Source organism: Corvus hawaiiensis, chromosome 1, assembly GCF_020740725.1.
Source record: "Corvus hawaiiensis isolate bCorHaw1 chromosome 1, bCorHaw1.pri.cur, whole genome shotgun sequence".
Classification (NCBI taxonomy): Eukaryota; Metazoa; Chordata; class Aves; order Passeriformes; family Corvidae; genus Corvus; species Corvus hawaiiensis.
In genome coordinates this window covers 22,017,083-22,033,089 of record NC_063213.1, presented here as the reverse complement: position 1 = coordinate 22,033,089, position 16,007 = coordinate 22,017,083, and the positions used below count along the sequence as shown (strand labels likewise).

The following is a 16,007-nucleotide window of genomic DNA, read 5'->3' as shown; positions in this document are numbered from 1 at the left end:
CAGGTAGAAACAATCTGTCCATTAGACCAGTAACATACCGTTACTCCAGTTAAACCTGGGCCTTTTCCTTCAATTAGTTTATATATTTCTTGAAGTGCTTCCTCATCACTTTTGCCTTTAAATCGCTTCTTGGAGAGTTCTTGAAGAGCTTCCTTAAACTGTTCAAAAGTAATAGTTCTTACAGACTTTCCCCTGTTGAAACACACAGCAATTGAAAGAAATTACAAGACAGTACAAAAAGCATTCCAAGAATAGCAGAATGGTTTCAGTTTACCACAGTGAACAACAGAAAACTGCAATAGAACAGGAAGACCCATGCAGCCAATTTATGGTGTCAAATAGAACATATCCCAGGAATATCACTTTTTTTATATGTACATCAGTAGACAGCACTTCATAGACTTCCCTTGATGAATGTTCAGAAATAAAAAGGAAATAAAGGGACTGGGTCTACTGTCAAAATGCCTGCAGCTCATCAAATTAAATACAGTCTCATTTGGTTGATCACTTATAAAGCCTGCATGTATAAGACAAGAACTGAAGCATCTTAGGTAAGTCTTTTTATTTACTACTTTTTTATTCCACTTTGAATAACTGGTTATCATATTATTTACAAGTCACCATGTATTCACAAGTAAATTAATTCTACTATTGCATAAAGCAAACAATTGAAAAGCATTTAAAAACTTGAAATTCCTCCTCAATTGAAGACTGACAAATTTTCAACTGACACATTTGAATTCAATACCTGTTTTCCTTCGTAGACCATCACCTTCAAAAAACATTCACAGATACACAGAAAATACAATACAGTAGACCAGTAAACTCATGAATCTCCCAGAAATCTGGAGCTGAATACTTGCTGTAGTTTTCACTAATAGGAAGACCATATTTTCACATTAGTAAATTACTTACCTATATTTACTTTTAACTGAGAGGATTTTGCTGTACAAGTGTGTGGTGCAAAATCTGACTAATGGGAAATTCACACTTTACGAACACCAATTTATACCATCATTCCTGCAGATCTTTTTTGGTCCATCACACCAAAGGGTTCAGTTGATAGAACTCTTACAAAGCATTCACTACAGAGATGTGTTTAACCAAAAGGAGGTTAATGCATGTTTTTTTTCTAGCATTTTAAAATATTTAGTTCAGGCAGGAGATAACGTTGTGGAGTATACACTGTTCTACTCAATTCCCTAATATTAAACAAGTTTTAGTGTTCCTCATTTTAAAATCCATTTTAAAATTTTAAACTCACAGCATTAGTGAGTTTACTCACCATTTAAAAAAACCCAACTATTTTAGTTTTTATGAATTACAGCAGACACAAACCACACCTTTCCCTGTATTAGTAAATTACAGATTCTCTGATCTTTTGAACAAGAATTTACACCCCAAAATTTAGCAGATCAAAACAGAACCATTTTGAAAAAGATGTTTTGATACTTATGTTGATATAATCTTAAATAGTACCATCTTCAAAAGCAGAAAATGTTTACAACATTATAAAACTCTCAAAGTTGAAGTAATATTTGAGAGTCCACGTTGCTGGGAAACATGCTACTACACAAGCTTTGTTTGCTGCTTGAGCATTTCTTTTTATGCCAATTTAGAGAACATTTCAAGCAAATCAGGGGAAAAAAATAACCAAGCACCACCACACAACCCAGACCAGTCCTTTCAACAGAGACAGCTGTTTATATAGGAATAAACAGTAGATGCTAGGATAGTGTGTGCTTGCAACAGAAATCTCAGGCTAGAAAAGCAGTATATAGAAATCTAATTTAAATTCAAGTGTCAAAAAGACCATTATGAAGGGAATTTCAGTGATATGTCATGGATTTATCTTTGATCTTCTCTTACACACCTTCAGTGGTCAAATCCCTCTCAGCTGGAGGATGCCTCCACTAATGAGAAGGGGAAGGGAGATTTCTGGTTTAGCAACCAACAACTATAAAGGGATTCCGACTCAATTAACTAAACAAAAAATGAAATTTTATCCCAGGCTTTTAAAACAAGGAGAAAATGGCTATTCAAAACAAAAATCTAAGGGAAACACTTTACATAATTGCAAACACTAAGGGAACCCTTTATATAATTGTTCATTACTAATAATTCTTTATTTTCAATGCAGCCCAATATACGTAGCAAACATCAGCAACCCCCACAAAATAAACTTGATGTGTTTTTTGACCAAACATTGCTGTTTGCAACTACTTGTCTGCTTTAGGTAAAGCATGTGCTGGAGTATCTCACAGGATTAGCTAGTAAAAGAACATCATGACACTAGAAATGAAGAATATAATCCAGCATTTCATTAATCAGAAAGACACGTGGAATAAACTGCAATTAGCTACCTGGAATTTCTCCAGGATTCTCATTAATAGGATTAACATCCCTCTTCTGATTAAACATGTCCAAGAACTTTTAAGTAGCTCAAGAGGTCAAGACTTCATTTTGTTTTGCCTCTCATATAAAAAAAGAAAGCATTGGCAATCGCTGCAAAGCTTCAGCACAACAACACCCTAAGGCCCTAAATTCTCTACAGACTCACAGCCAAGTCTAGCCACACAGGCCTTGCAAAGGCAGTTTTCTGCAGCACATAGGTTTAGTTTGGATCATCAGTCAGGATCATCGCAATGGGAAAGAGAACGAACACTTTTCAGCAAAACCAGCAGAAATTCGTGTTGACTTGTTTATTTTTCACAGAATATTCTGAGCTGGAAGGGACCCACAAGGATCATCGAGTCCAATTCTTATGTGATCAAACTCATGACCTTGTCACTATTAGCACCATGCTCTAACCAAATCAACTGATCTCAGGGTTTTAGTAACACATGAAGATTTTTTTGGTTCACATGCATTAAATAGAACAGCATAACTTTTTTTGTGTGTGAATTAAAAGGAAAAATACATAAATATGGCTGTCAAAGGGAACAAAGAACACTTGGTCTAAGATACAGGTATACCTACTGCTCACATTTGGTCTTTTCCCTGTCACTTACACGGGGCAAGGAAATGAGTGGATTTTTCCCCTTCAGCTTAAGGTATAAGGCCAAACTGGACACATATAGACAAATGTAGTATTGCAGCTAAAAGAGAAACAAATGGGCATTGTAGCTGATATTCTCTACCAGAAACAACATTAATTGGAGTGATGTTAAAAATAGGATTGAGAGTAAAGGACTTTTACAACTGTATCCCCAGTTTCCTAAATAAAACAGCTTTAATTTTGAAATGTGTTATCTTTTTCTACACTCCAAAAATACCCCCTCTCACTCCCCCATCTATTACAATATTATCAAATCCACTTGTATAGCATCGTAATTAACTCCAAAACTGTACAGTTGCAACATATGTCAAGTCTTGTGGAAAACCCCAAGAACACAACGTGCTCTGGCACTTTAGGTATGTGAGGTATGGTACATGTATGCCATGTACCAGCATCTAAATTACCTAGCAGCAATCCTACACCCCTCCTGTCTCTAGAGACAGTCTTGAAGAGCTCTGAGCAGTTGCTGTCATCATGACTACTAACTACTACAGCATGCTCCCCTCACTTCTGTTTGTACAGTCATGGGTTGAATGTATAGGAGACCACTGATGGAGTAGGTAGAAATGACAAAGTCTTTCAACCAACCTTGATTTACACTCTCTCCAATCCAGGTCCACAAAAACACCCTAGGGATAATTACTTGGGAGTACTATTGGATGGAAAATTGGACATGAGCCAGCAACATGCACTCGCATCCCAGAAAGCCAACAACCATGTCCTGGGCTGCATCAAAAGCAGCGTGGGCAGTAGGGCAAGGGAGGGGATTCTGCTCCTCTGCTCTGTTCTGGTGAGAACACTGGAACACTGCATCCAGCTCTGGGGTCCCCAGCACAGGAAGAACATTGACCTGTTGGAGCAAGTCCAGAGGAGGGCCACAGAGTTGACCAGATAGAAGGAACACCTCTGCCATGAAAAAAAGTTGGGAGAATTGAGGTTCTTCAATCTGGTGGAGACATGGATCCAGGAGACCTTACTGCGGCTTTTAGGGGGCTTACAAGAAAGGATGGGGGCAGGCTTTTTAGCAGAGCTGTTGTGATATGACAAGGTAATGGCTGTAAACTAAAATAGGGTAGAGTCACACTAGATATAAAGAAGACATTTTCAGGAGGGTGGTGAAACACTGGAAGAGGTTGTCCAGAGAAATGGTAGATGGCCCATCCCTGGTCAGGTTGGATGGGGGTACGAGCAACCTGATCTCATGCAATATGTCCCTGCTCACTGGGGGAAGGGCGAGGTGGTGGTGTTCACCTAGATGATCTGTAACCGGCTCCCTCCAACTCAAACTATTGTATGAAAAATTATAATCCTATGAACACTGCATAACACACAAGGCTGTCCCCAGTTAATTTTCACCTGTTCACATTCAGGATACCCCTTCCTTATACCAGCTTTTCGGACCTCATGAACTAAAGAAAAAAACCCCAACCCATAACCCCCCAAATAAACTAATTCCTTTCTATTAAGCAACTGCTACAAAGAATCAGCTTCTTTGTCTATATTTGTAACTTTTTTTAGAAGCTCATTATAAATACCTCGTTTCCATGGGAATAGCAAAACAAATATATTCAGTTCCATTTTCCAAGTGTTACAAGTTCAAACAACTTGTCGACAATTAAGCATGCCAAGGGTGATCGCTCAGCTCTTAGGTTTAGCATTCCAGAGAGTTAGTATAGAAACAAGAGAAAAAACTGTACATTTAAAAAAAAAAAAAAAAAAAAAACTAAAAAATCAGACATCGGAACGAAAATTAAAACTGACCAGAAAATAAAACAAAATGGAAAATAGCAACAAACAAGGGAAGGAAGGAGGGAAAAAAGGTTTTTACAAATCTAGGTGTCATAAAGTTGGCCACATCAGTGAAAAGAACAAAATATATGATGGACATTAATACTAAAATATTTTAAAGCCCTATACTTCATTATGACACAAAGAAACCTTTATGTTTAGAAAGGATACATTCTTACATACCATTCTATTTTAAGCTCTGCTTCTTACAACAAACAGAATTACTCTAATGCATCATCCTTCAGTGGTGGAAACTGTGTTCATGGCACACTAATGACAACCTCCTGTATCTATGCCTACACTTGGGAACAGAATGAACATAGAAGAATTTTAGGAAGCTTCCCATCACTTCCCCTTCCTTGGTAAGTCTCTCCACATGTGGCCACTACATATTGGGAGATTCTGAAGTTTGAAATCCTCAGTTTGCTCTTGGGAGCCCAAGCTCACCTATACAAAAGCATCAGTTCTGTGTCTAGACATTAGCAGAGTAAACAAAGTGCGAAGTATCAAACATTGACCCAAAGTAGATTGGAACAGCAAGTGATGCAGTTTTCATTTGCAAATATTACTACTAACAGTGCCTTGAGTTCTTAAGTGTGAAAGTGTACTGCTGCAAATGGATACTTGAATACTACTTGGATTAACAGTTGTCCACAACTTCAGCTGAAAAGCTACACAATTACACTCCACACATCCAATAGGCAAAATTCTTGGCTAGTATTAGAGACCTTCATCTCCAAAGCACTAAAACAGCTCAGTACTAATACAACAGTCTACAACTTAATAGGTCCTGATGTAATCTCCAAGCTACCCAAAGTCATCCTAAACTCCCATCACAATAGGACGTTTTTCTATTTTCTTACATTGAAGATAGGAAGGAAGATGTAGAATTACTGAGAGAAGCTTCTATTTTTGTTAGCGTGCCAGGGAGGATTACGGCAGGATACAATAATCAGGACTGTTCTGCTGTGGAAATTGTCATCCACTCACAAAGGTCTAAGGAGTATAGTAGGTCTGACAAGGCTCTAAAAACACCATAACTAGAGGTGGGAGCCCAACAAATGTTTGTCCATAAACTCTAACAGAAGGAGTTTTGTTTGTAAGGTTTATTTATTCTAAATTCACCAGGGACTTGGGTGTCTTGATCAACTGAGCAGTCAAGTAAAACTCAACAGCATCTTTTCTTGTAAAGCAGAACAGGACTTTGAGTACTTCCTGTATTTATTCTCTTACCAAGGCAGTCTCATTCATTCAGAAAACAGAATGAAGGACCAGGCTGGCAAGAGAATGCATGAGCAGCTTATTTATCACAGTTTCTGACTTACTGGCACAATAAGACTGATCAGGCTATTTCTGATTTGCCACTATTGCTCCCACATCTACATAGGCAACTGCTAACCAATATTAAACATTTCTAAATTATCAGAAGTAATCATTGAAAATTATTCAAATTAATGATATAAAGGCATCATCACTGAGAACAAGACCATTAGTCAGGCATTTCATCCTAAGGGGGTAACCAAAGGCGTATTTCATAATGATATTCAGCCCTGACTTCAAACTTCAGCTGTTTCTCTTTTATCTTAACAAGCCATACTAAAAAACTCACTACAGCTGAAACTTACTGATTTTCACACAAAGACTTTTCTTATTTACCACTTTACAGCAGCAACTTTATTATTATTACTGTTACAGCCCAGAGCATTCGCCCCTCTTTGTTTAGTAGAACAGATATTTTCTCTTACTTGCTACTTGTAAAAACACCAAATCTTCATGATATGGTCTATAAACATAATGTATGTCAATAACAATTGCTAGTGGTATTTGTACTGTACACTTTGACAATCATAAGGTACCACAGACAAATTCAAATTCCTTGAAGCAAAATAGGTTTGTACTGGTCTCTGCAAAATACAACACTCATCTAACAGATGTATTTTTTTCCAAAAATGTCTGCTGTAACACTATAATCACAAAGTTCAAGGCTGTTTAACCAAGAAGCAGATTATGCTGCAGTGCTGGTGGTTTATTTTTTTCTGTTTGTGGTTTACAATTTTCATTTTCTCCTCTCTTATACAGCTCTGAATTTTTGCTGGCTATTAGCATGATAATTCATAGCCAAGAAGCCCTGAACTAAAGGTAGGTCCCTAAGTAGCTAACCAGCCTGGTAGAACCTTGCAATCTAATGGAGTATTTAAGATATCCTGTGAAGGTCTGGTTTTTGCTACATATCAGTCAAGAATAAAATAAAAAACCTGCTAGATATATAGTGCAAAAAAAACCTTAAAAATGAAAAAGAGAACATTTTCTTGGATTAAACTGAAAAATGTATGATTAACCCAAAGCACAGGCTTGTGTATAAATTTTACAAATACAGCTGAAGACAGATGAGCAAACGAAGAAAGCTACTTTAATACTGTCAGGGTATTTGCACTGCACTAACAGCTCTAAAGAGACGTGGCCAATAAAACAAAATTAAGGTAACAAAACTTCGGATATCACCTCACATCAGACTTCTGCCCCAATTAATGGGTAGAACTGGGATACTGAAATTAGACATCTGTGTGTTGGTTCAAGCAGGAGTAATTTGGCAAATTGTGAGGAAAGAGGCATAGAAGATACCTTCCAAAAAATCATCCTAGGAAGAAGCTACAACAGATCTTCAGCTGAAATAGTGGTCACTTTTGAATGCAGGGCTATTTAACACTAGTGGATTCTTCTGAGGGGAAGAGTACAACTGACAACGAAGACATCCAGATGACCTTCACAGTTAGTCTCTCTAAGATAGACAGCATCTCAGCCAAGTCACACTACAGGATTTGGACTAGACGGCTTCATTTACCATGACCACAGGGGAATGCCATTATCAGTTTTTCAAGAAAGAAAAACAAGGAAAGCACAATGCAATACAGAATTCTCTCACTGTATCACTGCAAATAGTCATGACTTACAGAAACCTCTCTGGGAGTGGGCTACAAGGGCAGAACACCTCAGATCATTCACTCAGAAACTGAACCTGGAATGGCCAGTTTTTCCTCCAGGTGCTTTTGTCTCATTAATGAGCAAGGGTAAAGCAGCATATGCCCAGTTTATTCTAAGTATCCAAAACTGGGACAGCTGCTACACTATGAAAATCTGAAGCAAGAGGATGTCAATGGCTCACTAAACCAGCAGTTGATACCTTTATTAGACTTCATTGCAACTTAAATATTTTAGGCTTCTCTTATGAAAACAATTTCCTGAGACTTAAGCCAACACTTCTCTCTTCTTGACTTTTTTTTCTATCCTGTGTGCTTCCTATGTGCTTCACTCATGGTGAAAATTCATTTCCTTTAAAATAAAACCTGAAATTTAAGAAAAGACAAGCCCAACAGCTATGACCCTATCAGATAAAATAGTACTGGGAAGGGAACGAAGGGGGACTGGAGAAAGAATATGATTTGGCAAAAACATTAATAAGTAAAAGCTTCCAAAAGAAAGCAAATCCCAAAATGAGTTAAAGGGGTTGAAGAGATTTAGGGGGATTTGCAGAGGATGAGGAAAAGAGAAAGTCCAAGCAGACAGCAGGTCTGATAGTTATATACGGCTTAGATTAAAAGATTAAATTAGATTAAAGAGAGTAGCAGAATCCAATTACTTCACATTTGTTTGAGGTTTTTTTCAGTTTAAGAGAACAAAAATAATGTTACATTTGAATATTTAATAATGAAGATTCATTTAATGGTTAGCTACTGATAAAAAGCAGTATTAGGAAAACTCTGTGAAGCCTGAAGAAAGCACATACCCCAACTTACATCAAAGGAGTTTGCAAGTGTATCTGGCATGACAGGCAAGGACCAGAGTTTGGAAAGAGAAACGTGCTACCAAGTAGTCTGAGAGTACTTCAGCTTTTCCTTGTTACAGAAGAGAGATCATCCATCTTCTGGTTGTCAATCCTGTGGACCCTACACAAAGCATGTAAAAACTGTATACACACAACAGATAAAAGACAATAATCTTATCACTCCTTAGAATGCTGTCTACTCCTGTGAAAGAATCCAATAAATGACATAAAACTTGCAGGTAATGTTGTTCAGTAACATAGAAATCCATCCCTTGGGTGTATGAAGGACTGATACCATTTGACAGCACAATTTGGGTGGAAGTTAAGACAGTAAAGGACATGGCAGGGGTGAGTGAAACTAGCACGAATATTAGCCAAAGTACAGAAAGATGTAGGAAATTAGGAGCAATTTAAAAAAGAAGGCAGCAGATAGGTCTTCGACATATGGTAGGGGACAAACTAGTGCTGAAGCAGAAAGACAATGCCTCAAAATCAGGCTTCCAGCATATATGCTGGTCTCTTCTCTAGAAGGCTCAATTTATTTGCTGTTCTCTTTGGTTCTTGTCATCTTAAGGATATGCACTAGGCTAGGCATACACACAGACCATAGGGAAAGGGAGCAGAAACTAAGCACAGTGTAATAACCCAATACAGTGCACAGCTGCCAGAGACACTGCTGAGCACATCCAAAATACAAAAATCCAAGAGGATGATCTCATAGTGCTCATTAAGTCAGCCTCAAACAAAATAAATTAATGCAGTTAAGAACAGTTGAAGATTTACTAATCAGTCTTAACAGCCAATCACTTCGTCTGTCAGTCTTCCCCAGGCTCAGCTTACCACACAAGCTAGTGGTAAGAAGCTATTTTCATATAATAATACTTACCATTTTATCTTCAGAGAGCTGAAAAAGCTGATAGAACCACTGCAGTTTCAAAAGCTCTTTCTGCTGTTGAAGTGCAGGGGCTTAGGGCAAAGGCATAACAGCTGAGAGGACAGGGCGAAGAACCAACATCACCTGTACTTTCTCCACCAGTTAAAGAAGTGCACATAAACACACTGCCTGATAACCCAGGGAAAGAAAAGTAGGATACACAGATAAGGCATCCTCCTACAGGTCGGCAGCAATCCCATGTGAGCTGACAACATGTCTCATTCATGTCCCAGAACAAAAAAAAAAAAAAAAAAAGAAACAGCACAAAAAACCCCAGCATTTGGGTTTATTTTGATTTTCTCTCTTGATTTCACACTTAGTGTTAAAATATTTGGTTAAAAATGAGACCAATCAAAGTATAATGAAACAACATCCAACACAAACACTGTTGAAAGAAAACTAGAACATTGTGACAAGCCATGACCAAGAGTAAGGTCAATGCTGCATGGCCAAACATCCTCTAAGCACAAAGCACATGCATTTGATCCCAAGCAGTTAATCCACAGAAACTATACAAAATTGTTTATAAGTATGACTAGAAAAAGATTCGCAAGGACAGCTTTCAGATTACTAGCTATTTTTCAGGACTTCATTTGTATTACTAACCTGAATTTATATAAATACATGACACTCAGAGATAGGAAAAGAGACACAACCTAATGAACTTCCATGTTAGCACCCTCAGGCTTATTGGTAACCTTACTGCTTTCTCTCTACATACAGCATCAATATTTTGACTGAGTTGACATTCAGGGAAGACATTACCTTTTTTCATGAGATCAGTTAACCAAGGACAGGATATGACATTTGACAGGGGAATAAAAAGCAGAACTTTTACAATAGAAAACAGAGTTGCATAAGACAGCGCTGGTTTTATTAATGAGACCCAGAACAGAAAAGCTTCATATCTAAGAACTAGATATTGAATGGTTATATGGTATGACATCCTACTCAATTTAAAGAAAATTCAAAGTCAAGGGGATAAAGAACAATGGCATTATTAAATAGGACTGGACATAGTAACACCTTAACTCTTAAGTCTCAAGACACTAGAGCTTAAATTATGCTTTCATTAAGAACTGAATTGGACTTTGAAAGTAAACCATTGCACAAGGGACAGAATAATAACTGAAGCCAACTCTTTATCATGGAACAAGTAAGCATCCAAGCTTCTTTCTAGCAACATACTACCCAAAATTTTTTCTCCTCTCAGTTTTTCCTTAAAATTACATTAAAACAAAAACCCTAATTTTATGTGCTACTAACTTTCCTGGAATTTCTTTCTTATTTTCCTCCCCAGATTTTGTGATGCTTCAGTAAAAAGCCTAGCTGTGTATCCTTACAATGTCTAATATTATGAGGGATTTTTAATTTCCAGACAGGAATTTAATAACTACCAAAATTTTGAGCCATTTTTCCTACACTGAACCAACCCACATCAGAGCAGCATGCAAAGTACAATGCAAAATGGTGGCAAGGCAAAGGGTGAGTATTGCGAGGACAAGTTTTTAAATCACTATGAAGCTCAAGTAAAACCACAAGTACAATTTGAACATTTTATGGCTTGTTCTTATGGAGAAAGATGTCTGGATCACTGTTTCAGTGAGGCCTCTAACAAAACTCCCATCCTAATTCAGAAATTACACTGGTCAATATAAAGAAAAGAGGTCCCTGGCTGATGACAAGAGAAATGAAGGAAAAGGGATGAATAACACAACCTTGAATTCATATAGAGCATATTCACTCTACTGTTCAGGCATGGCAGCTGTTTGTTAACCACCATACTGTGCCAGCATACAGCAAGGTTACTTGTGTTTCTTGGCCAAGAAATTCAGAAAGCGGAGTCTGATAGCTGAGGTACCCAGCTCCAAGACATTCCTCCCTACCTTCCAAGTAAATATTTCCAGTTGCAGACTGGTTTTCAGTGAGTTTTTTGTAAGAAAAGTACAATACCATTTAATACTATGCATAAGAAATACTATACATATTTTTCAAAAATAGCTTTGCATAGTTATTTCTGAAACATAATTTAAACATTAAGCAACACAGCTTGATCTATTTGGGAACTGCAGCCAGCTCAGCAGACAAGCTCAGCAGTAAGCAACTCACTGCTTACTAAAATGCTACTATGGAAGCCAGAGCAGCAGTTCAAGGTGGAATTTTCCTTTAGAGTTTAATACACAGAATTTAAAACCAAAAGTTTTATCAGATTGTCTCAATAAGAAAATATCATTGTCAGATGGTTTTACAACAGCAACATTCCAGTTTTTCAAAGGATTTTACAGAGCTGGATTGTTTTCCACATCAAATCACATCTAACCACAAAGGCAATTTCTGAACCCAGTGACAGCTCACTGATAGTGAACTCTCTAAGTGAAAAAGTGTGTGTTTGTGGGAGAGGTTGTTCCAGTGATTCTGATGACAGGGAGAAAACACAGATGTGTATCTGCTAACATTTTTTGCTGGCAATATGAGAAGGTGACAGCATTAAAAATAGACAGCTGGCATTAACTGATGCCAGCATGATCTCAGTCTGTAAGAGTCATGGACCATGGTTGGAGATAGAAAGGTGTGAAACCAAGAATGATACACCAAGTGAAAAAAGAGAAACTAACTACAGTGTTAGTCCATATCCATAGGTCACATGCAGAGAAAGCCACAAAACTGTTTGCCATAACCAAAAGCCAAGGACCAAATCAGGACCTTCAAGAAAGAAGAATCCAGACTGCAGATATGCAGAGAGAGATTTTCCCTTTCAAAGAAAACAAGAAATATAATAGAAATAATGAAGAAACTGCATATTTCTCCCCTACTGGAAGATTGCCTTCCCATATGAAAGGGAAAATTGGATTGTCACAGCAAAGCTCTAAATATACAGTCCCCAATCTTGGAGAATTTCCCATTCTATGTCTGTTTCTTGCAAAGGAGATTTCAATTTCACTCTTTGTTAAACCTACAACATCCACAATTATGTCCTGCTCCCCATGTCCTTCTTATCTTCATGTCTTCTGAAACAGCAGTTAGAGATGTAATTGTCTGCACTGGCAGCATTCTCATTTTACAAAACAAAAAGCAAGACAGAAGAATAGGTAGACTGTGGCCAAAACAGTCTCCCAATCAGTTTACAAACAAGAGTAGGAGAGTATTTGAAGAGGTATCCTCTTGAAGAGAACAATATTATCTTTAAAAAGTGCAGATGGGCAATATTAAGGCTAAATTATAGAGCAGCAAAACCCATGTAACACTTGCACATGAGAGCACCTCGTTTCTTCTACAGATCCACAAGTCTAAAGCCAATTACATATGTCTACCATTGCCAATGCAGAGAATATTCTTTAGTAAGTTCCTCTGCTATGCCTTTATCATTTCTCCTTACCAGATCTTGTGGAGACAGACATCTACCCTTGCACAGCTTAGGGAAAAAATAGCTAATGCATCTGACCACTTATCTTGTATACCTCAAGAGCCATCTCTAGGCATTTTCCATCTCAACACAAGGTTGCTGCAATTGACAATGCAACCCTCAATCTGAATGAAGATCCCCCTACTAATCAAAACCAAGAACAACTGTAGGAAGCCCAAACATACCTCACAAGTAATGAAGGCACGCCTGTGAGCTCAGAGACCTAAATAATTCAACATAGGCAAAGCACTGATTGAAGAGAAAAAAATACAGATTTTGCAAAGCACAGAGTTTTATCCATCTCCTGACAAAAAAAAACCCCAACTCCAGAGAAAGAGAAAGCCTGCCAAACAAGTAGTTACAATAAAGCTACATTCAGCTTCAGAAAGAAGCCATTTTGATTCCTTGGATGAGAGAGACTGATCCTCCCTCTCTGTGTCCAAAGCGGGGAACACATTTTCCAGATGGAACACTCAGTTGTGCCACAGAATCTGTAGAACAGTCCATGCCAATAATGCCTTGGCACTTTGTGAAAGCTATAAACAGAGAGTGACCAAATTCTCTATGGGGATCTATCACCTCCCCTGGATTAAAGATCTATATATCGGTCTTTACAGTGCTGACTCATGTGCATTTGAAACCAATCCAAAAGAAAGGCAGAAAATTATGACGGTTGATACCAATACAGATATTCTCTCATTTACATCACACTTCTCTATTCAAAACATGCAAAAGTTCACAATAAATGGAGGTTTACCCACATAGTTGCAGACATCATCATCACAAACCAAAATGATAGGAACGATTGGGAAAACTCCAGGACGTTGGAATTAATTGTGGAAGCAGAGAGGAGACTATAAAAGAGCAAGCTTTTGGAAAACTGTGACTTATTTAGACCAACAGCTACTGAAGGAAGGTATCAAGCCAGAGCTGGGTAAGATGTGCTGCCCTCTTGATTTTTGCTATGTACAAAAGGGTACTTTCTGTTCATCTTACAAACATCAGTACATTCTTACACCAGCAATCTCCAGCAGCTCTCAGTTACTTACATTCAGAAAATGCGGCTTCACATCCATTTTTCTTGGATTACTATATCAATTCTGAAACTAGTATTATTCTGAAACTAGTATTTTCTTCAAAGCCTCTGATTTCACCAGCAGAAGCAACAAAGTATTACTCCAAACTGTCATCCACTGGCATGTTGGTGGAAGAATATTTAATGTATCTATTCGCACAATGTTTTGTATAGAAGGGCAAGTTTTCTAAATAGTGGGCATTTAATGGTGCAACTAGTATTAGACTTCTGTGCTCTTATTCCAATGAATGTCAGAAAACTGTCTTACTTTCCAGGTATATACTAACTTACCTGTGGTACAAAATCTTCTGAATGAGGACCAGTGATGAATTTCCGGGGGATCTAACTCAACATATGGGGTCTCACCCTCCACCAGCAGTGCCAATAGGGTAGATGCTGTTCATAAGCAAATCAAGTATATCCTCACAACCTATAAAGCACAACTGCAAACTGGTTCTTGCGAGAAAATAGGATGGTACGAAACCAACAGATTAACACAATGCCATGTATATATACACAGTTCAGCTCTATGTTTTGTGCTGCATATACCAGCCTGTGCAGGTCTACTCTGAGACCTCCCAAAACACACAAGTGACAAACATCTTTGCAGGGTTACATATTGGTCATTTTTATTACAGAACTTCTACATTAAGAATGTTTATACAAGTAGTCAATTTAAACTACCTTAAGTACTTGATGAATGTATTTATGGTTATTTAATGTCTCATAGTAAGGACAGCAAAGCCAGTAGGAATTCAACAGCAAATGTTTCAGGCTAATGCTCTCCTTCAATTACTTAGCAAAGTTTGACAGGGCAGAACACAACCAAAGCAAGCTTTATTCACTCCTGAACATCTTATCCTACACCTACAGAGTACCCTATACCTACACGCCAACAAAGCCCTGAGATCGCAGCTACAAAAACTACTATATGTCTTTATATCTTTCTAATCCACAGCACTTACAGGATGTCCACCCCTTTAGAGGCATTAGAAGCCAAATCCTCTCACACTTCAAAGCTCAAAAAACCCTCCAGGTTTTCAAATGGAGCTCAACAAAGATGACAAGCAGAAATTCTAGCCAGAAATCTTCTGAGTACATGCAAATCAGGTACACTCTATGCTTCATTTTCTTAAACAACAGCATATGACAATTAATAATGCTGTTGAGAGGTTAGTCAATAATATAACTCCTTTAAAAACCACTATATATGTTGCAGAAGCTGTGCTCTTCAGCAAATGACTTCCTCTAAGATTAAGAGATCACACCTGGGGCAAGCACATATAGGAATCTAATCAACACTTGGCCTAAGTTATTTGGGTAACTGGTCAGAAAGTATGTCTTGTCACCTTCTTTATCTCAAAGCTTTGACAAATGGAGTTGAACAACCTCCAAAAAGAGCAAATGTCGTGTTAGATAACATCAAGTCAGTGCCCCTAACATTAAAGAAGTCCAGTTCTCTAAGGGTAGTCCTTAAGTCTGACTGCTCTTTTACACCTCTCATGTTTACCACAGGTTACCATCACTTCACTGTCCACCTGGACTATGGCTTTCACAGATTAGTACTCAAAGACAATGACTGGGTGACACAGTATAGCATCTAAAAGGGAAATAAAAGGAACCATCTTCCAAGCATGGATGAGATACTGTATTGTTGGGCAAAGAACACAAAACTCTATCAGGAAAGGAATTATCAAAATTGTCCAAAATGGCCAATGTTGACTGAAGCTGCAGGCAGCTGGATTTGCAGGTCAAACTCAAAACCAGAATGTTTAATCAGCACACAGAGGTCATCCTATTCAGTACAGAAATCGGAAAACCAAGCAGCTTACTTAACTGCCTAGTACCCTCTCTATAGCTTTCTCCATCTGGTTAGAGGAGTCCCAATAGGCCACAGTCTTTTGTCTTGGGGGGAAAAAAAAAAAA

General features: G+C 37.9%; 1 protein-coding gene across 1 annotated transcript in view; it reads right to left on the bottom strand.

The window, feature by feature from the left end:
* Window positions 1-16,007, bottom strand: part of LOC125322409 (tubulin polymerization promoting protein) — a 63,383-nt gene that overhangs the window by 20,989 nt on the left and 26,387 nt on the right. The window contains exon 3 of the mRNA XM_048296084.1: window positions 39-192. Coding sequence (XP_048152041.1) covers window positions 39-192 — 154 coding nt within the window. The remainder of the gene's footprint in view (window positions 1-38; window positions 193-16,007) is intronic.